Source organism: Pseudorasbora parva, chromosome 22 (genome assembly GCF_024679245.1).
Source record: "Pseudorasbora parva isolate DD20220531a chromosome 22, ASM2467924v1, whole genome shotgun sequence".
Taxonomy (NCBI): Eukaryota; Metazoa; Chordata; class Actinopteri; order Cypriniformes; family Gobionidae; genus Pseudorasbora; species Pseudorasbora parva.
The window spans coordinates 35,415,517-35,440,584 of NC_090193.1; the positions used below are offsets into that span (position 1 = coordinate 35,415,517).

The 25,068-nt window shown below is 37.5% G+C and overlaps 1 protein-coding gene and 1 long non-coding RNA gene across 2 annotated transcripts; one reads left to right on the forward strand and one right to left on the reverse strand.

Moving 5' to 3' along the window:
• On the reverse strand, positions 1–8,218 carry nucks1a (nuclear casein kinase and cyclin-dependent kinase substrate 1a). The gene is made up of 8 exons (XM_067431318.1): positions 7,937–8,218; positions 6,182–6,231; positions 5,925–6,018; positions 5,605–5,651; positions 5,374–5,526; positions 4,981–5,133; positions 1,979–2,134; positions 1–1,461 (listed from the first exon to the last, which is right to left on the reverse strand). Exons 1-8 carry the CDS (start codon positions 7,951–7,953, stop codon positions 1,220–1,222), a joined length of 912 nt encoding a protein of 303 aa, XP_067287419.1. The 5' UTR covers positions 7,954–8,218; the 3' UTR covers positions 1–1,219.
• Positions 7,043–19,940, forward strand: LOC137058133 (uncharacterized). Its single transcript, XR_010900598.1, has 6 exons — positions 7,043–7,676; positions 9,331–9,420; positions 9,520–9,581; positions 11,620–11,656; positions 19,538–19,642; positions 19,804–19,940. It is a non-coding gene; the product is annotated as an uncharacterized lncRNA (long non-coding RNA).
• Positions 19,941–25,068: the final 5,128 nt, after the last annotated feature.

Here is a 25,068-nt window from a genome sequence, read left to right on the forward strand (position 1 = left end):
CTCGGTTTGCAAAAAGAAAAAGCAAAGCAAACAAACCCAGAAATTAACTTACAATGGGGCAAACATTGGACATTTGCCATTGTAAGTACACAACAAACGGAGGTACAAATTGAAAATATTTTATGTGGTAACGTTGCAGATTTCATAACAGAATTTGACATTATTAATCCAGAATATTCTATTAAAACAGCAACTGCATTATGGTTCAAGCTACACAAATTGAGACTGTTTATTTAAAAGGTAAAACTGAAAATTGAATAGCAAACCCACGACAAATGTAATTCTCAAAACATGAGCACTAGATGTCAGCTTCTCCATCCTCCGCTGATAAGCAGCGAGTGCACGTGGAATAAATACGAAACGAATCCTCAGATAAGCAGAGCCCTGACCGCTGGTATCCAAACTAACGGCATGAACTATGATGGATTGCGAAACTTCCTAAGGAATGGCTTTCTAGAGAGGAATCACTACACAACTAACGCATTGGACCTCAATGAAAAATTGGACCTTCGCGAAACTATTCATACGTTAAATGACGTGCTTTTGCAAAAACTTTTTTATGAACAAACCTGTTAAACGCAAGCAGAAAAGGTTTATGAAACCAATTTTGCGCAAACGACAGAGAGAATTGCATTTACACTCCAATACGCCATTACAGATTTACACTAATACTTTTGTTTTGTTTGCGCCGATCTTTGTTGCAATCATTTGCGCAGGCATGGTTTTACAAACATTTTATACAGAACTTTGTTTCATGAATGAGGAACATCGGTCGCAAAAATGCAGAATAGACGATAAGCTTTATACAAGTTACCGAAATGAATGAGCGCGCTAAAGCATTTTTTTTGTTGAGAATACGGTCATGTGATAACCCTGGGCGAGCAGCGACGCTACTGGTTGGAACGATGGGCTTCCCTCGAGATTATATACCCATAAATAAACAGACTCAGACACATTTTACTCAATAATATATATAGATATATACGCTAACAAGTTCTGGGAAAATGTCCTTTGCGATATGGAATTTATAGGCAAAAAAAAAAGGGAAACAAAAATAGTTCAAACCGTTGAGCCAGGCCACAACAGACACTGAAAAAAAAATCTGAAAAGCAAACAAACCCAGCCCCCCCCCACCCCCATCCCCACCCAAAAAAATGCAGAATAGGAAAAAGAGTGTAAAGGGAAAGAGAAGAAGAAAGGGATGCCGTTAATAACATGGCTAGTCTTCCCCGGATGGAGCCTCCTCTTCTGAGCCGTCTTCCTCCTCGTCATCTTCCTCGTCTTCGGGGGCATCATCCTTTGTCTTTTTGGTGGGAGGAGACTCTTTCTTCTCCACCTCATCTTCCTCCTCGTCTTCAAGGGGGCTCTCGGGTTCCTCGTCATCTTTAGGTGAGGATTTTTCCAGTGCTTTAGCTGCACTTGGGCGACCTTTCCCTTTCCCCTTCATGGGACTGGGGTTCACTGAGGGACAAACGCGTTAACATTAACTTTAACACATTTTTTGAAAGCAAGGAAATATTAATACTCACAGTAAAAACATGCAAATGTTTTCAACATTGATAATATTAAGAAAAGTTGAAAATTATTTCCAAAGGATCATGTGACAATGACGACTGGAGTAATGATGCTGAAAATTCAGCTTTGTTCACAGGAATACAAAAATAGAGTTATTAAAAATTGTAAAAAATAATTCACAATATTAAGTTTCAAGTACTTCTGATCAAATGAATGCAGCCTTAGTGATCTAAAAGACTTCTTTAAAATAAATCTTACAATCCAAAACTTTTGAATTTGGCATTGTACAGGAAAGTATCAAGTGTCTCTACCTTAGGCCTTTGTCAGAATTCTGGCTATCAAACTCAGAATCCTTTGGGCAACAGCATTTTAATGCGACATGATTTAAATAAGTACACTAAAGTAATAGTTGACCTTGATGACTTTTTCATACTATGAAAATCTCAGGCAAGCCAGTGTTTACCTGTGGCCTTTAGCCGAGGTTTAGGGGATTTCTTGTCCTTCTTCTCAATTCTCCTTCCTCCCTTCTGCACCACTTTTTTCCCCTTCTTTTTGGAGTGCCCATAGTCACTGTCATCATCATCATCTACCATGAAGTCTTCATCACTGCCAGACTCTTCTGCAACAGAGAAAATGGGAAAAAAAATATGAAATGTGAGTGGCGCTTAGCTGTGCAAAATTCAGTGCTGGGAAGATGAATCTGTATTTAAACTGGGTCATTAATGTAGTAGAAATGTGAAATTATTTTTGAATTTGGTGCCTTCTACATTGAGAAAAGACAGAAAATGAATTTGTCTCATGGGGATGAAAGACAACAATTCCCAGAATGCTTCGCTACTGAATCACTTTCCCACCACCGCATTAATTTTCATAAAATCAGTTCCGTTAAGAGAACAGACACTACAATTAAAAACTGAACGTGTCTGTTCAATATAATGTGATTTAGCCACTGAGGGAGTGTCACAGCACAAATGCAGCAGGAGTCAGATTACATTTAGCCGTGATGAATGAAGAGAATGAGCTCTCGTGATGAGAGCTGAGGTAAACGCGTCCGCGCACACGGCATATACATTCACAGCGCATGTTCAGTCTGACGCGTTTTCCGTTCATGCCTTTGGAAGCTTAACCTTTAATAGGAATTAATTTAAGAAGTTGAAACACTGACTTTGCTCTGCCGGCCACTGTGTTTAAATGAATGCCTGCAGCTGCGAGCTGAGCTGTGAGTGCGATCTCCCACCCCTCCATGTGCGGGTTGACAAGCGTTAATGTGGAGCCCTGTATAATAGGGCTGGGCGATATGGCCAAAAATTCATATCCCGATATAGCTAATTTGATATCCCGATAACGATATGCATAACGATATAGCAATTTTTCTGTTAATTCAGTTTATGAATAGTCTATACAAAATTGCAATGTGGTAAATGCAGTTTGAAATGATATACAAAACAAATAAAGGTAGTATGGACTACATTTTTATTTTATTTAGAACCTTTTTTCAAGCAAGACTGTTGGTAAAGTTAACACTTGCCTAGGGATGTTAACCGATGACCGTTTGACCGATGGTTGACCGTATCAACGGTAACCGATCAAAGTTGACGGTTGAAAAAAAAAAAATTGATCTCTAAATTAGGCTATTATACAGTGGACTAAACGCTACTACAGTTGGCCATCTCATTCCAAAATCTTTTTGTGTGAAGTGAACAAATCCCTCGCACTCAATTTTTCATAATTCGCCTGTTTGTACTTAATAAACCAATAAAAACATTTGGCGCGAGGTCACAGCTTTTGGGTTTGCGCGCTCACAAGGTTTGCAAAAAGTAAACAGACTAAACACTCGAGGTTAAAGCCAGAGCAGACGACAGTATGAAGCGTGCATTCCGCGATCACCTTGTAAGTTACCCAAACCATTTCGAAACTAAGGAGCCATTGTCCTCAGATTACAAACAAGCTCCTCGGCGGCACGTTTGCGGGACTCGTGTTTCGTGCTGTGGGGGATTTTAAAAAAGTGACGTGAGTGGAAGGGAGGCAGCAGCGCTAGGACAGTGCGTGTGTGTGTTTGTGTGTGTGTGTGAGAGAGAGAAGGAGCGCGGCTCGCGGCTGTTATTTCAAATAGCGCAGCATATTTTAAACTAATCGGTTAACCGGTTTCAACCGGCTAATGAGGCTCGGTGGTTGGTCAAGAAAATGTTTAGTTTTCTCCATCCCTACACCTGCCATTAAAATATTTCAATATATGGCTGGTGTGCCACGCGTAAAAGCCCGTTGCAGCGTCTGTGTCTGAAGTTTGTTTTGAGCGCTTATGCCACCACTCTGGCATAGGCTAATTACTCTGAGAATTACCCTGGTCTGAACCGCGTCTACTACTCCATGTTTGTTGTTTATGTATTGCAGCGTGCCATGAAATTCTGCCGTAAACGCCTCATCGTGGCGTAAGCGATAGAGCCTTATATAAAACGATAGACATTTGCTATCGTCAAGACGATATATTTCGTCATATCGCCCAGCCCTACTGTATAAAAGTGGAGCGCACAAGCCGTTCCTCAGTCTCAAACAGCTTAGTTTTTCTTTATAAAATGGCTGCCAAATTACTGTTCTGGCATGCATAATACAGCATTTTGGTCGTTTCTGATAATTTTGAGAACTATTCACCTGTACAGAGGATGTTAATCAAAGAACAAAAAAATCACTTGCTGGTCTTAACTGAATAATTTTTGTAACTTATGCTGCATTCACGTGCTCTCCGAGTTATCATACATACGAGTTTCCTAGGTAAAAATTGCACATAAACGGGATACCCTCCCATTTCAAAATTTCGACTTCAGAAGTGGAAATTATCAAATTTCTGATAGCACGTGAAGGCAGCATAATTGTAAGCAGGCATCTGAAATTAAATAATATTATTTCATTTTTACAATGAAGGCTATCGAGTGTAATTTTACATTTAATTACTTACATTTCTTACCTGAATACTAACCTACGGTTAGACCCACATGAAAAACTTAAAGTTGTGTTGATTTCATATCCATCTTTATTTATCCCTAGTTTTTTTTAATAATGAAAAATAAATTTGCATTAAAGAAAACTAGATTTTTGTTTGGATATGCTGTCAATTAGAGTTCTTAGTAAGAAAAATCAGTATTGACAGGTCACGCACGTGCCAAGAAAATTGCAATCAGTGCATCTCAAGTGTAAAGACATAATGCTGCATAAAAGGCAGACGAAATTAAGTCTGTTCTGACCCACCTCAACTCCTAGTATAAAAGCATACTATTAAACAGTCTGTGTAAAAGCACCTAATTGCAACTTCAGAAGCGCTTGTTTGCCACCTTTACGGTGTACATTTGGCTTCGTTTTATCATTTGCCAAGCAAAATCATGTCCATATATGAGAAATATTGACACTAATGATGCGGAGTAAAAACGACAAACATATTGGAAGACGACAGTTAAAATGCAGCACACTTACGGTCCAGGAATGCCTGTTCTTCCTCATCTTTCTCCTCATCCTCACTGCCGCCATCTCCCAGAAGGATTTCTCTCTGTTTGGACACAGCCTTTGACGCAGCCTGCCTCACCTGCCTCGGTTTCCTGCTCACCTCTTTATCATCATCACTATCATCTGCAGAGGAATCACAAGCGTCAACATGCATTCACATTTATTCCTTTTCATATCCGATTTCAGAACATGCACTCCTAAACTGTTGTTTTATACATTGGTCAGATGGCCTTTTTCTTTCTAAATGGGCGGTTCTTGGCTAGAAGACTAAACTTTATGCTCAATAGTTTAACATCTGCTGCTTCATGCTTTATGCATGAGAGTTCAAGGAAAAATGTCAGTTTTTGTTGATCCTCATCTCACCTCCACCTCGTTTCCTCTTCAGTGACTTTTTGCCTGGCTTCTCCACCTTTGCTTTCTTTCCCTTTTTGGCCTTTTTATCATCATAGTCACTTCCTCCATCTTCCTCTTCCCCTTCCTCACCCACCTCGTTGTCTTCATCACTACCGAAGTCATCTGAAAAACACGATTGATTAGAAGTTAATCATTTATGCAACTTTATTTTAGTCAACACAAATAAGTGAAACAATTTACCTGCAGAGTCATTTTTGGATTTAGACAGTTTTTCATCTGAATCCTCGCTGTAAGACAACAGAAAAGGTTAGTTAGTAGTTTGATCTTTGAAGGTGAATGTCCTTGTAGGTGGCATTTATTTCCTAGTTATAATTAACCGCCGCATATGTGGGTCATAAGGAGAAAATGGATCTCAAAAAGGTTCGTAATCCCTGGGGATCCTAACACACACAAATCCTGTCATGAAATTCACCATTTAATACATTTAAAATATATTATTCTATTAATTATTTAAATCAAATACAGTTATACAACAAAGTTGGAAAAAGACAGATTCGTGCCTCTCTTCCTGTGAATTCTTAGACTTCTTGTGCTTGATTTCACGGGGTGGAGCACGTATCTTCTTAGTTGTTTCCTTGTTACCATAGTCCTCATCTGGAAGTAGAAATTAGATAGTTTGAACCATGAAGTACATGACTGCACAAACTGACCTAAAACATCAATCGACCTGCAGAATACTTGCATTCCAATATCGAGTAAACATACATCAATACTTTTATGAAAGATAAAATTATGCATTTTAGAAATGGTTTATTACCTGCATCGTCAGATTCATTAAACTGGGAGTAATTTACCACCTTTCTGTTCCTGTAAAAAAACACAAAAATACTGTAAAGGGACTTTTTGATGCAGCGGTGCATGTGACGTTAATTCGTGTTTAAAGGGCTTATAGACCATCAGAAGATGGTCAGCATTTTTTTCAGGAAACTAAAGTTCATTTAACATGCCTCGCTTCATTATGTTTACTCGAATTAATGGTCGTTAAACTGTTCCTCAATTAGCATTTCATTAATACTGCAGTCTTGTCCCATTTAACCATTGAGGCCTGACACGATGTTGAGATGCTTGAAAAGCCACAAGTTACTTTAAAGTAATTAGGCTTTTTGGATTATAAATTACAATACTTCATAATCAATACAGATAAAATACACAAAGAAATGAAGTCAATAATAATAATACTATTTTGAATAATAATAATAATATTCTGAATAAATGTACATGGCACATATTAATTCGACATTTGATTTTAAAACAACCGTTTGTAAATAGTAATGAGGTAGACTTGAGAACAGCAGGAAGTCATTAAATCACGTGACACGTAGTCAAACGACCAAAATAAAAACATTCAAGTTATTAACATTTAATAACTACCGTTAATTTAGTAAAAGCAGAAAAATACTCAGGGTTTTATTAAAACTGCCCAAAAATATTGCAAGCTAACTAAATTATAATTATAATTATATATATATATATATAGATACACACACAAACACACTTTGTGAAGTAATTTTCATCGCAAGTCTTCTTTTGGATTAATGCCTCCTATACCATGGTAACACCAGTTAGTACTGTATTAAGCTTTTAAGAATCTCTGCCATTTTATTAACATCTTGTTTTTGTTTTTTATTATTATTTTTACAGTGGTGGCTAATATCAAGTTATATCGTTATATTTGCATATGGTTACCACGGTGAATGTTCGTAAGGACAACGCGTTACGTTTTTTCTGCAGTCGATACACGAGGAAGGCAAGGCGCCCACCATTTTCACTCTTTTCTATATCGGCCCTCGGTCATCCACTGTGACACAAATAACGCATAATCATATATAATAATCTGTATTGCCATTGAACTCAAAATATGGAGAGTGAACATTACATTTTGTGCACGTTTTTCACATAACTCCAACTGGGGGAGGTGTGGTCGCTCTCAGCCACCCCGCCCCCCTCTGACGTCACCGCGTCGTGTTAATTTACCGCTATCAAAAAAATAGCTCAAAACGCGCTTCCCTCCCTAAAAGACCAACGGGCTTTCGCAATCTATTGTTTCTACATCATTGTGAAATTTGCGCAAATATGTGCGCGTTACAGGTTGCAAAATCACTTGAATGGGCCGATGAGCACCTCCAGTGGGATTTTATTACCCCTCCTGAAGCGCTAGCGAGGATGAATGGGAAGCCATATTCTCACTGGCTTACAAGGAAACATGAAGCGTTTTAAGACTTCTCACACAACAAATATAGTCTGAAATATAGGTAGGTGATGCACACAGAACAACAGATTTCAAAATCCGGATTGATGGAAATTAGAAATGTGCGCGATATACCCATAAATGTAAAAGACAGTCCCCCGCCACTGGGAAAGAAACAACGAGCAAAATGCATGCACGGACGAGCCAAAATGTTACAAAATCGAGCTCTAAACAAGAACATAAGGATGCCTGGCACATGCGTGAAGCCTAGAGCTCAAGTGTGCATGCAGCAGCCATCAGCAGGACGAATGGAAACCCACGTACCTCACTGGTCTTGCCATTTTGCAGGAATACTGTAGAGGTTAAAATTGTGAAAGAGCAAAAGAAATGCAGGGAAAATGCAAACAAAACGTGCTATTTTAAAACACAAGGGGCTAAAGGTGACGTCGCAAAACCAACGCCCTCTCCCTGTGGTAAAAATCAAACAATGCGGGAAATATTCCTGCTCTACGAAGGTATTTAGTTTAAATTTTACCTTCAGCTACTCAAAATGGTGAATAAAACAAACTGAAACTGCAGCCTTCGCGCAACCTAACGATTGGATGGTGGGCGGGCATTGCTGTTTAAACTCCGCCCACTCTGTTGGATTTGCCCAGAGAGCGACGCTATTGGTCAGTTCAAACGATTGTTCGATTTGGGATTGGGTTTTGTGGCTGTCTATCTAACGCACGGTCTCCAAAGCATTTACCCTCCCCCTCGTTTGCGGATAGGTTGAAACAGCATGGCTCGGCTCAGAAACAAAAAGAGGCCCTCACGATATGCAAGATGTCCCAGTTTAACTATAGAACAACTTTGTGTCGTTTGTTTCGTTTGAAATTAAGTTCATATAAGTTTACATAAGCGAGGGCTCACAACATAAGGTTTGAGAGGTCGAAAATATACATTTTGCTGGCTATTGACCTAAAATGTGACCTATCTTGGCCACTTTTAAAATTACATTACTGCAAATAGAATGATAACAGGAAAATGTTGCTTTAATGCTAACTGTTATTAGTTTTATTCAACCCTGATCATATTTCATCATTTAAATGTATATTAGAATATGTTAATTATTGTTTTTATGGGGAATAATATAAATGTTTGGATATTTTACCTTACATCTTTTTCACAATTCCCATTTTTCTCAATGTTGATTCTCACTGAATTCTGCAATAGATTGTAGTAATAAAAACAAAAAAGTACTGTAGTTGAACCTAATGTCTTCAGGCTATTTACAGATTGTTTGGTCGTAGTATGTTGCCGGCTTTTAGTTATTTCTTTCCTTGAAATTAAGCTTAAGTAAATGAAAATGTGTTTTGAGAGCTTAGAAAAGGGTTTAAGAAAGATTTAAGACCCACAAAGTTTGAATTTTAGCAGATTTTCTAGCCTGAAATGTGATCTAACTTGATAATTATTGACAGAGTATTATTGCAAATATTCAAATGTATTACTTGAATAATGACATTATCTTTATATCGTAATAACTTTAATAATATTTACCCTCGTTGTATTGTTGTTGATGAAAATGAATCTGAATAACAATGTAGGCTGTTTAATATTCAGTCTCCAGAGTCAAAAGAATTGAAGGAATTAGCAATGTATCTAACATGTATTTTCAAAGGATTTGAATGCACACATCAAATGCACCGACTGTGTATTTCTCTTTATTTCTGTTCCAGGAAAAAGGATTTCTTCCTCTTTATTCCCCTAGTCTTTCGCTGCAGACCCTGGAATCCTCTCTGCTCAGCAGTTATTGAAGTGAGGAGAAGGTAGGTCGCCATGGCAACCAGGTATGATTCTCGTCCTTTTTATTTATTTATTTATTTATTTATTTATTTGCCCATCCATCAGTGTTTGCATTTCTTTAGCCTTCTGTATTCTTCCAAAACATCACTGGATGAGTTCCTGAGAAGGAAAACTGCTATCGAGGGTCAGTCATCTCATATTGCTTTTGTTTATTTGGATGTATGTCATGTGTTGCCACAGCAACCACTCACTTTTCTCCCTGGAGTGCACACCGAAATCACATCTAAATTCGAAGACAAATGCTGTCACACAAAAGTAGGACATGTGCAAAAATGCTCTCACAGGCTAGCACACCATATGTGTAGGGGCCACATGCATAAACTTGTGTTTGCTCACAGTTATTGGGCAAAGTGCAGTGTAGTGTAGTGCACTTAATTACTAATTTCTGTTGCACATTTCTGAGTCTTAGAAGCGTTGTCAGACCAGAAACTGATTTGATATGAACCAAATTTTTATGTGGGTGAATCTTACAAAACCTGCCATAACATGTCCTTTCAAAATCCAAAGAAACAAATGACAAACAAATAAATTCAGCGCTAAATGCTAAGGATTTTTTTGCTTAAAATTTTTCTTACCTTGCTAGAATTTTCACTGGCCCCACCACAAGTCTTAACCTTGTTTAACGTAAAGGGATAGCTCCTCCCCAAATTTTTATTCTGTTATTAATTCCTCACCATCATGTCGTTTCGGACCCGTAAGACCTTCAGAACACAAATTAAGATCTTTTTACTGAAATCTGAGAGATTTCTGTCCCTCCATTGACAGCTAAGCAACTACTACTTTGATGCTTCAAAAAGTTCATAAAGAGATCATAAAACTAATCCATCTGAATTGAGTGATGACATTCTCGTTTGAGCTTCTGCAAGAACCAATGAGGTTCATACTCGTGTTACACCGCATGTTTGAGCTTTAACAAGAACCAATGAGGCTCATACTCGTGTTACACCGCATGTTTGAGCTTTAACAAGAACCAATGAGGTTCATTCTCGTGTTACACCGCATGTTTGAGCTTTAACAAGAACCAATGAGGTTCATTCTCGTGTTACACCGCATGTTTGAGCTTTAACAAGAACCAATGAGGTTCATTCTCGTGTTACACCGCATGTTTGAGCTTTAACAAGAACCAATGAGGTTCATTCTCGTGTTACACCGCATGTTTGAACTTCAACAAAACCCAATGAGGTTTCATTCCAGTGTTGCGCAGCACATTTAAGCTTCAGCAAGAACCAAAGAGGTTAATTCTTGTGTTACAGCACATTTGAGCTTCTGCAAGAACCAATGAGATTCATTCTCGTTTTGCGCAACATTTGAGTTTCTGCAGGAACCAATGAGATTCATTTTTGTGTTGCGCAACATTTGAGTTTCAGCAAGTGAGGTGAGTAATTAATGACAGAATTTTAATTTGTGGGTAAACTATCCCTTTAAGAACAAAGACAACACCAAGTATATTAGGCTACTTTCACTTTAGAACCAAATGCACAGATAATGCACATGCATTTTGTTTCTCACCTATTTACACTGGGTGCATCTCAATGGGGGCGGCAGTGGCTCAGTGGTTCATGTAGATTGTCTACAAACCAAAAGGTTGGTGGTTCAATCCCCGGTTCCACTTGACCAAGTGTCGAGGTGTCCATGAGCAAGACACCTAACCCCAGCTGCTCCCGACGAGCTGGATGGCGCCTTACATGGCTGACATCGCCGTCGGTGTATGAATGGGTGAATGTGAGGCAAAAATGTAAAGCGCTTTGGATAAAAGTGCTATATAAATGCAGTCCATTTACCATTTACCATTCAATGAGCTCCCTAGGTCGTCAATCAGTATATCGTGTACATGAATTTGGACACTGGTAAGAACAGTAGAGGATGCTGGCTTACTACACATTGGGACACTAATGACTCCATTTTCGGCGACATGAAAAGGTTCTCATTGTACAACATCACTACTCATATTTATGAACAACAGTAGAACTGATGTCTTTCTGACAATGTTTTAATGTTATTTAAAGTACATTATGAGACATAATTTGCTTGTTATATCTGCAACATTTAAGTCTACATTACAAATGTTAGCTAGATTAAGTTCATTACCTGTCTAGTGATGTTTGTTTATGCTGAAATGATATCAGCTAATGTTAACAAATAATATCTTCTATTTATTTTAGGGTGAAATGTGACCTGGACTTACTGAGATTCATCCAGGTAGGAATAATGTAAATTTTGCTCTAATGCTTTTGAACTGAAACAAGTTACTTCCTGAGTTCAAGATTTTGGTAACACTTTACTTAAAGCCTTTATGTTTAAAGCGTTATAATGATATTCATAATATACTTTATAATGCATTATATTTGCAGACTCCTTGTTACATTGGAAATTGACATTGTACTTTCTAAAGATGTTCAATGAATAGATAAGTATTATAATGTATTTTAATTGTGGTTACAATTATTCATGAGACAATGCAATGCATTACAAGGCATAATTAATGCATTATATACAAACCCAATTTCAAAAAAGTTGGGACACTGTACAAATTGTGAGTAAAAAAGGAATGCAATAATTTACAAATCTCATAAACTTATATTTTATTCGCAATAGAATATAGATAACATATGGAATGTTGAAAGTGAGACATTTTGAAATGTCATGACAAATGACATTTTGGAGTCTCATTTTGGATTTCATGAGAGCTACATATTCCAAAAAAGTTGGGACAGGCAGCAATAAGAGGCCGGAAAAGTTAAATGTACGTAAGGAAAAGCTAGAGGATAAAGCAGCTTAATAGGTCAATTGGCAAAATGATTGGGTATAAAAAGAGCCTCTCAGAGTGGCAGTGTCTCTCAGAAGTCAAGATGGGCAGAAGATCACCAATTCCCCCAATGCTGCAGCAAAAAATAGTGGAGCAATATCAGAAACGAGTTTGACGTTTTCACCCTCTACAGTGCATAATAGCATCCAAAGATTTGGAGAATCTGGAACAATCTCTGTGTGTAAGGGTCAAGGCCGGAAAGCCATTCTGGATGCCCGTGATCTTCAGCCCTTAGACGGCACTGCAGCACATACAGGAATACTACTCTAATGGAAATCACAACATGGGCTCAGGAATACTTCCAGAAAAGTGAACACAATCCACCGTGCCATTCAGCGGTGCTGGCTAAAACTCTATAGGTCAAAAAAGAAGCCATATCTACATGTACATCTACATCCAGAAGCGTAGGTGTTTTCTCTGGGCCAAGGCTCATTTAAAATGGACTGTGGTAAAGTAGAAAACTGTTCTATGGTCAGGCGAATCAAAATTTTAAGTTCTTTTTGGAAAACTGGGACGCCATGTCATCTGGACTGAAGAGGACAAGGACAACCCAATCTGTTATCAGCGCTCAGTTCAGAAGCCTGCATCTCTGATGGTATGGGGTTGCATGAGTGTGTGTGTGTGGCATGGGCAGCTTACACATCTGGAAAGGCACCATCAATGCTAAAAGGTAAATCCAAGTTCCCATTAACGTCATCTCTTTTTAGCATTTTGACCATGCTAACTGCATAATTTACATCATCATGGCTGCATAGAATAAGGATCCGGGCACTGAAATGGCCAGCCTGCAGTCCAGATCTTTCACCCATAGAAAACATTTGGCTCATCATAATAAAGAGGAAGATGCGACAAAGAAGACCCCAGACAGTTGAGCAACTAGAAGCCTGTTTTAGACAAGAATGGGAAAACATTCCTATTCCTAAACTTGAGCAACATGTCTCCTCAGTCCCCTGACGTTTGCGGACTGTTATAAAAAGAAGAGGAGATGCCACACAGCGGTAAACATGGTCTTATCCCAGCTTTTTTGAGATGTGTTGATGCCATGAAATTTGAAATCAACTTATTTTTCCTTTAAAACTATAGATTTTCTGAGTTTAAACATTTGATATATGTCATATGTGGTGTTCTGAACACATCATGGCATTCTGTTTTTATTCACAATTTGTACAGTGTCCCAACTTTTTTTTGAATCAGGTTTGTTTAAAGTCTAAATAATGTGTTACCAAAATGTTTAAAATGCCCCCATGCAGCAAAGCAAATAACTTAGTAGCCTCTCCATTTTATTTTTCTCAAACTCTAGTCATTCTAATAAAAAAACACAAGAGGGCAGTATGGCACTGCTATGATATGATTTGCGTAGACAGTTTAATTCAGTTTTTTTACTGAGATGGATCTTTAAATAATAGAGCTGTTATGTAATGTAAGTATTTCTGCAAGTGAATTCATGTGCAAAACCATTGTGATTAAAATATGACTGTCTGACTATGTGTCATTTCTATATCGGCTCTGTATAGAGTAATCAGCATCTGTTTAGCTGGCTAAAAAAAAAAGGATTTGAGCATGCTTAAAAATGTCTAGGCACAAAATATCAAACCAAGAGGAATGTATTTTAAAGAAAGACAGCACCAGCACTCTTTTAATGCAAGTTAATCAGAGGGTTATATGCTATCTAATGCAATGACATTCATGCTTTTCACTGTATAGGTATTTCATGTGATTTCAGAATATTATACAACTTTAAAAAGTTGTTTTGTCCATTGGCTATTAGTGTATTAACATAATTTGTAAGTGTATATTCTACTTTTTTTTATTTATTTTTTTTATACAGACACCAAGGTTTCTGTACATTATGCAATACTGATTATTATGTCTACTTATCCTTGTAGACTGCTGTAGCTGGAAGGAATAGCTATTGGAGTCTGGTTATGGTTATTGTTCCATACGTAAACAGCCCCTTTCTAGTGTTTTTATGTTTAAGCTATAGGGTTTATGTGGTTATGAATGTAGTTGCATATCATTTTGAAGTGATAATACGTCTAATGTTAAAGTCTTGTGGTGAATTACTGTAAATGCATACACAGCCTAACTTTGAACCTGGGACATTAAAGGGTTAGTTCACCCAAGAATGAAATGTTTGTCATAAATGACTCACCCTAATGTCTTTCCACACCCGTAAGACCTCTGTTCATCTTCAGAACACAGTTTAAGATATTTTATATTTAGTCCGAGAGCGTATGCAAGTGTATGCACACTATACTGTCTATGTCCAGAAAGGGAATAAAAACATCATCAAAGTAGTCCATACACTTCCATATATGCTCTCGGACTAAAAATATCTTAAACTGTGTTCTGAAGATGAACGGAGGTCTTACGGATGTGGAACGACATTAGGGTGAGTCATTAATGACATCAATTTAATTTTTGGCTTAACTAACCCTTTAATCAACAAGGCTAAGATTTGGCATTAGTCTTCTTTATTGTTACATACATCTGAGTGAAACTGCTTTCTCGTACAAGAAAAGATGCATGGTGGGATCTGATTTTGTCCATGGGGAATTGATTGGATGGTTTCTGGTTTGCTATTGGTGGATCTCATGTGAGTGAGGTTGCCTCTCCCTTGCGCCAGTAAACACATCCTCAGAGATGTCTGTGCGGTGAAATTATTTTGATTAAAGATAAAGAGCACATGAATTAAAAAAAAAAGTGAACATTTATAATAAATACTGCAATATGCCGTAAAAAAATAAGAATGGCCCATTCTGATTTCATGGGGACTTTAAAGATGCTGACGGTCAGGTTGCTTAGCAGGTGAAGGTTTAGGTGCAGGTTACATATGAAAGAGCTGGAACTTTAGAAGACTTCTCTCGCCACATCTCCGTCCTTAAACGTGTAGAAATCCAGAAGCAGCTGTGTCCCATCGCTGAACCTCTGATAGCACACTTCATTCAGTGCTGTGGGGAGTTTATTCAAATAGATCTCAACTCCCCGCAGCCCGCTTTACACACAAACGCTCAGGCGAGAAACCCAGTCTGGGGATTTTGAATTTTAAGGCGTACTTATTTACAATTGCAGGCAGACTATTCTTGGACAAGAGCCCTGCAGAAAAATAAGAGGAGACTTGCAGTGAGAAAATGGCGGGGAAAAGTAATAATGTATTTTTTATTGAAGCCTGCCAAATTTAAGAAAACGTACTTGTTATATCTAAATGATGGATCGCTCATTTAGGAGTTAGTCCACCCCCCCCCCCCAAAAAACATAAAGTAATCAATTATTCAGCCTCAGGTTCCTACATTAACAACTATGCAACTCTACCACCTTAACGCTTAAAACATTTAATAAAAGAGATCCATATTGAGCGGTTTAATCCAAAATTTCTGATTGAATTTAGGCTTTTATATACATTGATACAATATAAACGTTGATCAGCGAACATGAACAGAAGCTCAACCGAACTTGCTTGATGCACAAGAATAAACCTCATTGGTTCTTGCTGAAGCTCAAATGTGCTGCATAACATGAGAATAAACCTCATTGGTTCTTGCACTCTAAAAAACGCTGGGTTAATATCAACCCAAGTTGGGTTGAAAATGGACAAGCCCAGAAACGGGGTTGTTTGAACCCAGTGAATGGACCCATTCAAACAACCCAATTTCTGGGTTTGTCCATTTTCAACCCAACTTGGGTTGTTTTTAACCCAGCACTTTTTTAGAGTGTGCTGAAGCTGAAATGTGCTGTGTAACACAATAATGGACCTCATTGGTCAAATTACCCTTTATTTTGACCCTCAACTACACTCTAAAACATGCTGGATTAAAAACAACCCAAGTTGGGTTGAAAATGGACAAACCCAGAAATTGGGTTGTTTGAACCCAGTGAATGGACCCATTAAAACAACCCAATTTCTGGGTTTGTTCATTTTCAACCCAACTTGGGTTGTTTTTAAACCAGCATGTTTTAGAGTGTAATTTCAAAAGTGTGTACATTTTTTAATACTTTTTGGGAGTAGGTTTTCTATATTTTTATGGTGTCATTTTTAAATAGCTTATGCAAAAGTTATGAAAATATTACTTAAATGTGTTTAAAAAAAATCAAAAAATCAAAATAACTTCCCCTCCCCCAACATCTCTCCTCTGATGATGTTTACTGGCGCGAGGGCGGGGCAACCTGTCAATCACAAGATCGACCAATAGCAAACCACAACCATCCAACGATCCAATCAATGCCTGATGGACTAAACCAACTCCTGCTCAACATTTGCTTTAAAAAACCATTTCACAAGAAAAGCATTACAATAAGGAAGAAGAGACTATCGCAACTTCTGTTTCATGCCTTCCTTTCTATATTTTTATGATGCCCTTTTCGAAATTTCAGTATGTGTATTGCTAAAGAGTTATTCATTTCTCTATTCATTAAGAGAAAGAAGTTGACCCGTTTTATCTAAAATGTAATTTTCACCACAAAGTTTAATTTGAAATATGGTGGTATCTGTCACTGAACATAAATCTGGTATGTTTACCTTTAATTGCTAATTGCAATTAAGCCCCTGACAGGAACCATTTTTCTCTTATTTGTTTCTGTTTCGCTTTAATCCTGAAAATAATTAGTTTCCATGATCCATTTTCTAACATTTTATAGATGGCTGCATTGAGTTTTAATCTGCAGTAAACTCCAGATGGCTTGCAGTAGGACTTTGAAACCAATGAGATGGAAGAGCTGAAAAATTAGGGGCCGCAGAGCTTCAACACCCCGCAAAGCAACTTATTTAAATTAGAACAAAGGCGTTCCAGGATGAAACATTCTTCTCAGCCAGAAGGCATTTTAATGCTAGAATATATTCAATGCTAATGCCTTTGAAACTTCCAAGAGAGCCATTTTAAAGAATTCTTAAGCCGTATTGAAGGGTTTAAAAACTTCCACACACTAGATAAAATCTTTAAATTATTAAATCTTTAGAATGTTCATTTCTAACAGTCAACTGAAAAAATAAGGCATATATAGGCATACTGTTGCTAAAAGGATTCCATTAAGTCTGTACAATTGGAGAAAAAACTAAATCTTAATGGTCCTGGTATCAGTACAGACAGAGATATTCTCTACAAAACTCTTTCTGGTGAAGTTGGTTGGCCAAGGTTGTCTTACACTGTCAGAAAAAAAGGTACATTGCTGTCCCTGGGGCGGTATAAGGTACAAAACTGAAAAGGTACTAATATGTACCTTTTAAGGTACTACTATGTTCCTTTAAGGTACTAATACACACTCTTAAATTAATGATATGTACCTTTTAAGGTATTAATATGTACCATTTAGGGGTTAGTAAGGAACAAAGATGTACCTTTTCATTTTTGTACCTTAGGGTACCGACCCAGTGACAGCACTGTACCTTTTTTCACTGTACCTGAGAGTGTAGTGGGTAGAGAAATGTCCAATACAAATAGTCTTTTCATAGCAAACGTGCACTTCACAAAATGCATTTCACACGAAGTTCAAAGTGCAAAAAAATTATTTTCTTACTCAGTATTTATGTCTTGTTTTCCAGTACCTCTAACAATTCTTAAATCAAGATTAGTTTATTTGTGTATTTATTAAGTTTGAAAAAAAAAATCATGTACCAAAATAAGTGCGTTTATGCTTAAAACAAGAACATAATATGTCCTCGGTCTTGTTTTCCCTTTGGTTAAGCTGAGTTAAAGGGTCAGTTCACCCAAAAATGAAATAGATGTCATTAATGACTCACCCTAATGTCGTTCCTCACCCGTAAGACCTCCGTTCATCTTCAGAACACAGTTTAAGATATTTTATATTTAGTCAGAGAGTGTATGCAAGTGTATGCACACTATACTGTCCATGTCCAGAAAGGGAATAAAAACATCATCACAGTAGTCCATATGAGACATCAGTTAGTTCATTAGAATCTCTTGAAGCATCGAAAATACATTTTGGTCCAAAAATCACAAAAACTACGACTTTATTCAGCATTGTCTTCTCTTCCGTGTTTTCTTTCCCTTTCTGTCTTCCATTCCCTTTCTGGACATAGACAGTATAGTATGCATACACTTGCATACGCTCTCGGACTAAATATAAAATATCTTAAACTGTGTTCTGAAGATGAACGGAGGTCTTACGCGTGTGGAACGACATTAGGGTGAGTCATTAATGACAAACATTAAATTTTTTGGGTGGACTAACCCTTTAAGTGTTTTTCTGACCCCATTGGAGGAATTTATTTTCTCGTTTTAAGCATAAACTTACTTAATTTTGTAGTAATCTTATTTTTTAAGTAAAGGTATTTCGATTTAAGAATGGTTAAGGTATTTAAACTGGATTTCTTGTTTTTGTTTTAAGCATAAACTCCCTAAATATTGATGATTTTTATTCAGAAAACAAGATTTAATATCAAGTAATGTTTATTTCTCATGTAAATGTATTTTGATTTAAGAATGGTTTACATATTTAAACAGGATTTTCTGTTTCAGTTTACATTAGTTCATAAAATCACTTGCTAATCTTGTCTTTGCAAAGTTATATCCAGTATTTTTGCTAATTGTGGAAAGCCTGCTTTGCAGCTTATAGGCTATAGATGTTATTTTTAATGTACTTTAACAGAAGTACAGGCTCTATATTTCTAGGCAGCTGCTTATTGGTCAAATGTACTGAAAAAGAAAAATTAGGTGCAGTAGCAATTTTTACTCGGACACTGCTATTACATTTACCTAACAATTACAAATAAGCTGCAAGTAACTCATTGAATTGAACTTGAAATTTTGAAGTAGAAAAAACGAAATAGTATTTTCTTCTAAAACACATGCCTACTAATAATAGCATAATCTATTCTAATAGCATAATCTAATAGCATCTAATAATTTTTTTTTTTTTTTTTTTACAGTGTATGATATGGCTTGGGTCCCTACAGAATTTTTTTCAACAGTTTTATTGTCCGCCTGATCACTTCAGCAATGCTACATCTCTCCTCAACAATTATAGTTGTAATATAATATAGTAATAGTGATGCCTGCCTTAGCGACTGCACACACAATCTGTAAATAGTCTGTGTATGTGCAAGAATGGAGTATAATAGAGCTAAATCCTCATCAAAGAGATCCCATATCATAAAGCTGTCTGGTTGACATGCATTTCAAGGGCCTCCAATCTACATAATGTAAGTCAGTTGATTTAAGCCGTTTGCCTTGGCAAGGCAAATGAGCGGCAGCTCTCTCCATATGTTTGTGCGAGTAAACAGACATGCTGAGTTGTGTCATAACTGTTTGTCTCTATAGACATCAGCCACCTGTTGGGGAAATCTGCTTTATGTTCTCGAATCCAAACGATAATGCGACATGTCAGATTGTGTCAGCTGCCACCACCCCGCCAGGACGTCAGAGGTGTGTGTTTGCATGTGCGTGTGTGAGTGTGAGTGAAGTGTGTCATCTGTTCTCAGCAGGTCCTAGACATTCATAACCTATCAAGGTGCTTGTGTGGTGCATTACATGTGACCTGGTGATAAAAAATTTAAAAAGTGGCTGATTTTTTTTCTCCTTCTCAGTGGTGCACACTCCTCGAAAAGCTGTCATCTCTTCTGGTGTCTGCAGAGAAGGATCAAAGCGGGAACAGGCAGCCAGCTAGAGAGAGAGAGAGAAAGAGAGAGAGTTTGGGGTGAACCAGAGGACGCAGCCTCTACAGTTAAACAGGGTAACCCAGTTGCTGCCAGATTGAAGGAATGCTGCTTCTCTGTAAACAGATTCAATTAAGACATCAAACTTCAAACCGTACGATGAAAAAGAATGCCAATGAGGAAAAAGATGGGTTCAGGGTCTAACTGCGTGCCTCCGCTGCTTTTCTCTGATTTAGAAACAGACTTCTTTTGATTAAATAATCATCGCTTCGTAAAAATGTAAGTTGCGGACCAGACGTGCGCATAGACACAGCTGAAATTTAATGAGCTCTGTAAGATGGCGCAGAAGTGCTGCTGTTTTTAAGACCTCTGAATGAAACCTCTTTAGATCAGGGATGTTCATGCTGCGTTCCACAGATTTCCAACGTCCTACTTGGAAAAGTGCAGAAGGAAGCCAAAAGCTGGACTTCTAACCGGCAAACTGTTGGAAATCCAGAATTTGGATTAGCACAATACTTTTACTAGGTTTTACATACTTTACTATTCTGTGCCATTTTGTTGTATAAATAATGTGAAAAGTGTGTTCACACGAGAAGTTACAAAAAGAAAACGTGCATTTAAACCAACTTATATAAAAATGAAAAACAAATTGTGGAGACTTCATGTTGCAGTTTTCCTTGTGTAGTAAAAGTGAAGGGCTATCAGTCTCCGATGTTGGAGGACAAAAAAACTAAAACCTCTAGAATAGTATAGTAGAGTACATTATGGAAGAGGATTAGGGCCAAGCAAAAAAAAAAAAAAAAAGCATCTCGAGATTAAAGTCATTATAATGCGAGATTAAACTCGTTATATTTCGAGAAAAAAAGTCGAAATAAAATCTTGAGAATAGCACATTCGATCAGTGTTCATTCCATAGCATACTGATAGAGGACATGGCAGAGTTGGATCACTTAGTCAAGCTATATTTCAGACTTTCTTTCAGTAACAAAGAAATACTATCAACTTTAGATAATTATGACAAAATTATATTAATGTCCTTTATCAGTATGCTATGCAGTGAACACTGATCGAATGCGTTATTCCCAAGATTTTATTTAGACTTTTTTTCTCGAAACACAACGACTTTATTCTCAATATTTAATGAGTTTATTCTTAAGATTTTATTTCGACTTTTTTTCTTGAAATATAATGAGATTTTTCTCGAGAAACAACGATTTTATTCTCGATATTTAATGAGTTTATTCTCAAGATTTTATTTCGACTTTTTTTCTCGAAACAGAACGACTTTATTCTCGATATTTAATGAGTTTATTCTCGAGATTGTATCTCGACTTTTTTTCTCGAAATCGAACGAGTTTAATCTCGCATTATAATGACTTTAATCTCGAGATGCTATTTTTTTTTTTTTTGCTTGGCCCTAATCCTCTTCCGTAGTAAAGGTACATGGTGCAGAATATATATATATATTTATGCCACCCTGCCCTCCACGTGGTATAAAATAAAATTTGTGGAAAAAAAGTGATTCATCAGACCAGGCCACCTTTTTCCATTTCTCCGTGGTCCAGTTCTGAAGCTTACATGCCCACTTTTGGCACTTTCGGCGGTGGACAGGGGTCAGCATGGGCACCCTGACTGGTCCATAAGCTATGCAGCCCCATACCCAACAAACTGCGATGCACTGTGTATTCTGACACCTTTCTATCAGATCCAGCATTAACTTCTTGAGCAATTTGAGCTCCAGTAGCTTGTCTGTTTGATCAGACCACACAGGCCAGCCTTCGTTCCACACGTGCATCAATGACCCTTGACCTTGTTGCCGGTTCACAACTGTTCCTTCCTCGGAGAAGCAGTCGTCTAGCCATCACATTTGGCCCTTTTCAAACCCGCTCAAATCTTTAAACTTGCCCTTTTTGCTTCAAACACAACAACTTTGAGGACAAAATGTTCACTTGTTGCCTAATATATCCCACCCACTGACAGGTGCCGTGATGCAGAGATAATCAGTGTTATTCACTTCACCTTTCAGAGGTTATAATGTTATGCAAGTGTATGACTGGTTATGCCGTTTATATCAGTGTATATGCTTTATAGGAATGCATGTACCTTTTGTCTTTTCCGATATACTTTTTTTCTATAAATTAAAGTTTGTAACTTTGTAATTCACCTCATAGCTGGTTTCTTTGGTTCATGGCTTATTATGTTTAAACTAAGACAATCCCTATGGGAAAAATGTGGGCAGACACGGTTGCGCTCGATTGGTTGAGCCAAAGCCTAATGCTTGCATATGTGTGTGTGTCTAGCTAATTTGATTTCCTTAAGATTATTATTTCCTTTAGGCTCATGCATTTCATTTCTCTCAATTTTCCCTCATCAACTGACCCAAATGTTTCCACGTCCAATTTTAGCCCAAAAAACATGAAGAAAAAAAATGCCTGTAATATTGCACAATCAAGGCAACTTTGTTATAGCTTTCACCAGGCTTTCTTGGTTGGAACTGTACAAGATGGTAAATCTGGGCACCTGTGTTTTTTTTCCTGAAAGGGACCTTATGTTGAATCCTGTAGACCATTCAGAACCAGTCTCCTTAGTGTGAACCTAAGGTGAGACGATTAGTGCACCACAGTCTTTTAATGCCTCATTAATAGACTTTTCGCCACTACCTTTGACCACATAATCAGACACCGCTCTGATAATTGGGCATGGTGGATTTTGTACTCGATGCGATGCATTTTGAATGTGTTATCATGTCTTTGGACACCTCTGTATTTGCCGGAGGACATCCATGTGTTGATGTGGGACGACTCTCAAAGGTTACAAAGTTTACAATACCGCCTGTCCCCACCCAATTATTTGTCTATTACACTGTTTGCAAAGCGGTTTTCATCAGCACAGCTTTCTGCCCCAGATGCAGCCCGCAGCCCGCGGTCTGGTGTGAACGAAACCCACTGCAACACTTGCTCAGTTGCTATTATCACTCTCTAAAGCTCTCTATTGCTCTCTGTCCGCCTGAGATTGATAGAGATGTTTGGTGGTTGACGTAATAGTATTTGACATCTTTCTTCTCTGTCAGGTGAGCGGACATTAATGGAGCATTATTACAACCAGTAGAGGTCACTGTGGACACTGATGTCTGGCATCCCTTCATCTACATCTCAAGCTGTGAATTCAAGGATGAATGTGATGGGAAAACACATTAAAACCCACTCTTGCTCAACGTTTGCCATCATTTTTAGCAGCACCTGTTTTGTTGCTAAACAGAATAATAAATGTTTGATTTTAAGAGTGTTTCTCATGTTATCTATTGGTTATCCTATTTTCGTATGCAGAGACAAATATGAGTTAGGCGACGTCCTGAACATGTCAACCTCTGGGTCAACCAATGGCATGATTTTGGGCTAGGACTGCCTTTTAATAAGTTAAGCAGGAAATTGAGTATGTTCAGAATACCATATACTACTGTTTTTATTATTTTTGTAGTATATTGTATGCATGTTTATTGTACATGACACTATTTGGTATGCACAGTAGATAAGAGTACTGTTCTGGGTAGCATGTATTTCAAAATGCAATGAACTCAACGCAATGCACTCCTTATGAATAATGAATCTGAAGTAATATCAGCTGTGATTTCTAACATCTATTTCAAGAGTCAGTATTGAATCTGACTGCCTAAAGTTAAGAGATGTTTCCTACCAATTTGTTTTATTTAAAAAATGCTTTAAAATTGTTTTAATTAAAAATGAGAAATAACCCTAAAACAACAACAATGCTATAAAAATACTATAAAATAGCCTACTAATAATATACTATAAAAATTCTATAAAATACTAATACTATAAAAATACTACAAAATAGAATGCAGAAAAATATAATAAAAAAACATGCCATGTAAAATATGTTTTTAATATATGCAGTATACAATATGCACTAAGGAAAGCATTGGATTTTAAGCATATGCTTGGGAAACCAAGCACTCAGTGATACTGATACATTTCAGCTGACATGATAGACAAAGTGTTTATTACATATGATGTGCAGTAGAATGTGAAACATTTATGTAAATGATTTTGGGCCATTGCCATCATTCAAAAGGAGCAATAGGAACTGAAACGTATTGGCATATCTGTAGACAATTATATATTTGACTGAAGGTGATACTGTAGGACACTTTATGTATTTTTGTTCTGATATGACTTTCCTGTTCAAATATCTTCCATTTCAGGCTGAACTACGATGCCCGACCACCCACACAGTTCGCTTGCCGACATTAAGCAAAAATTCAACATCCCTCTTCCCTTGGTATGTCAAAACTTTTACATCATCTTAACTAGATCATTTCTATGAATTATTTATGCTACGAGATAAACACTTTTGTGACTGTCGATACTGTTTTGGGTGATGATAAAATCAACAGAGACTATGAGAAGACACCAGCCCATCCAAACATCCGTCCATCCGTCCATCCGTCCATCCGTCCATCCATCCATCCATCCATCCATCCATCCATCCATCCATCCATCCATCCATCCATCCATCCATCCATCCATCCATCCATCCATCCATCCATCCATCCATCCATCCATCCATCCATCCATCCATCCACCCTTGCAGTTAAAGCTGCAGTCTGTGGTTTTTCCTCTTTTGTGCCATCTCTGTTCGAAATCTGCAATTGCAGTTATTCCCAGAATTATCAACTTGACATGAATTGTGCCTCGTCATGGCACAGCGCAGATAAATCCAATGTTTTGAGGAGAACGTGGGGCGGTCAATCACAACACCGGTGTGGTCATTCAGAATCACAGATTATACTTTTTGAAAGTATGACCAACATATGAATGTCATCTGAACAAGTAGGTAACTAACATCCACTTTTGTTCTGACCAACTAAGGGGGAAAACGCATTGCAATAAATCACAATGATTAAATCTAACAATCGCTTATCATATCAAGTAAAGCCGTGCAAATTATACATAGTTTTTAAATTGTTAATGTAAACATCAGCCTTGTGTGAGTACATTTAATGTGTATTAGAGCTACCTGTAGTTCAATTTCCATTTCTGTGCAGTCTAATTTCTAATGGTCTTATACCAACACATTAATGTGTAGAGGTAAAATGCTCCCTCTCATAGCTAGCACAAAATTATTGATATTTACCATAATGCACTTAGCAAAACGAGAAAGGCAACAAACAAAACT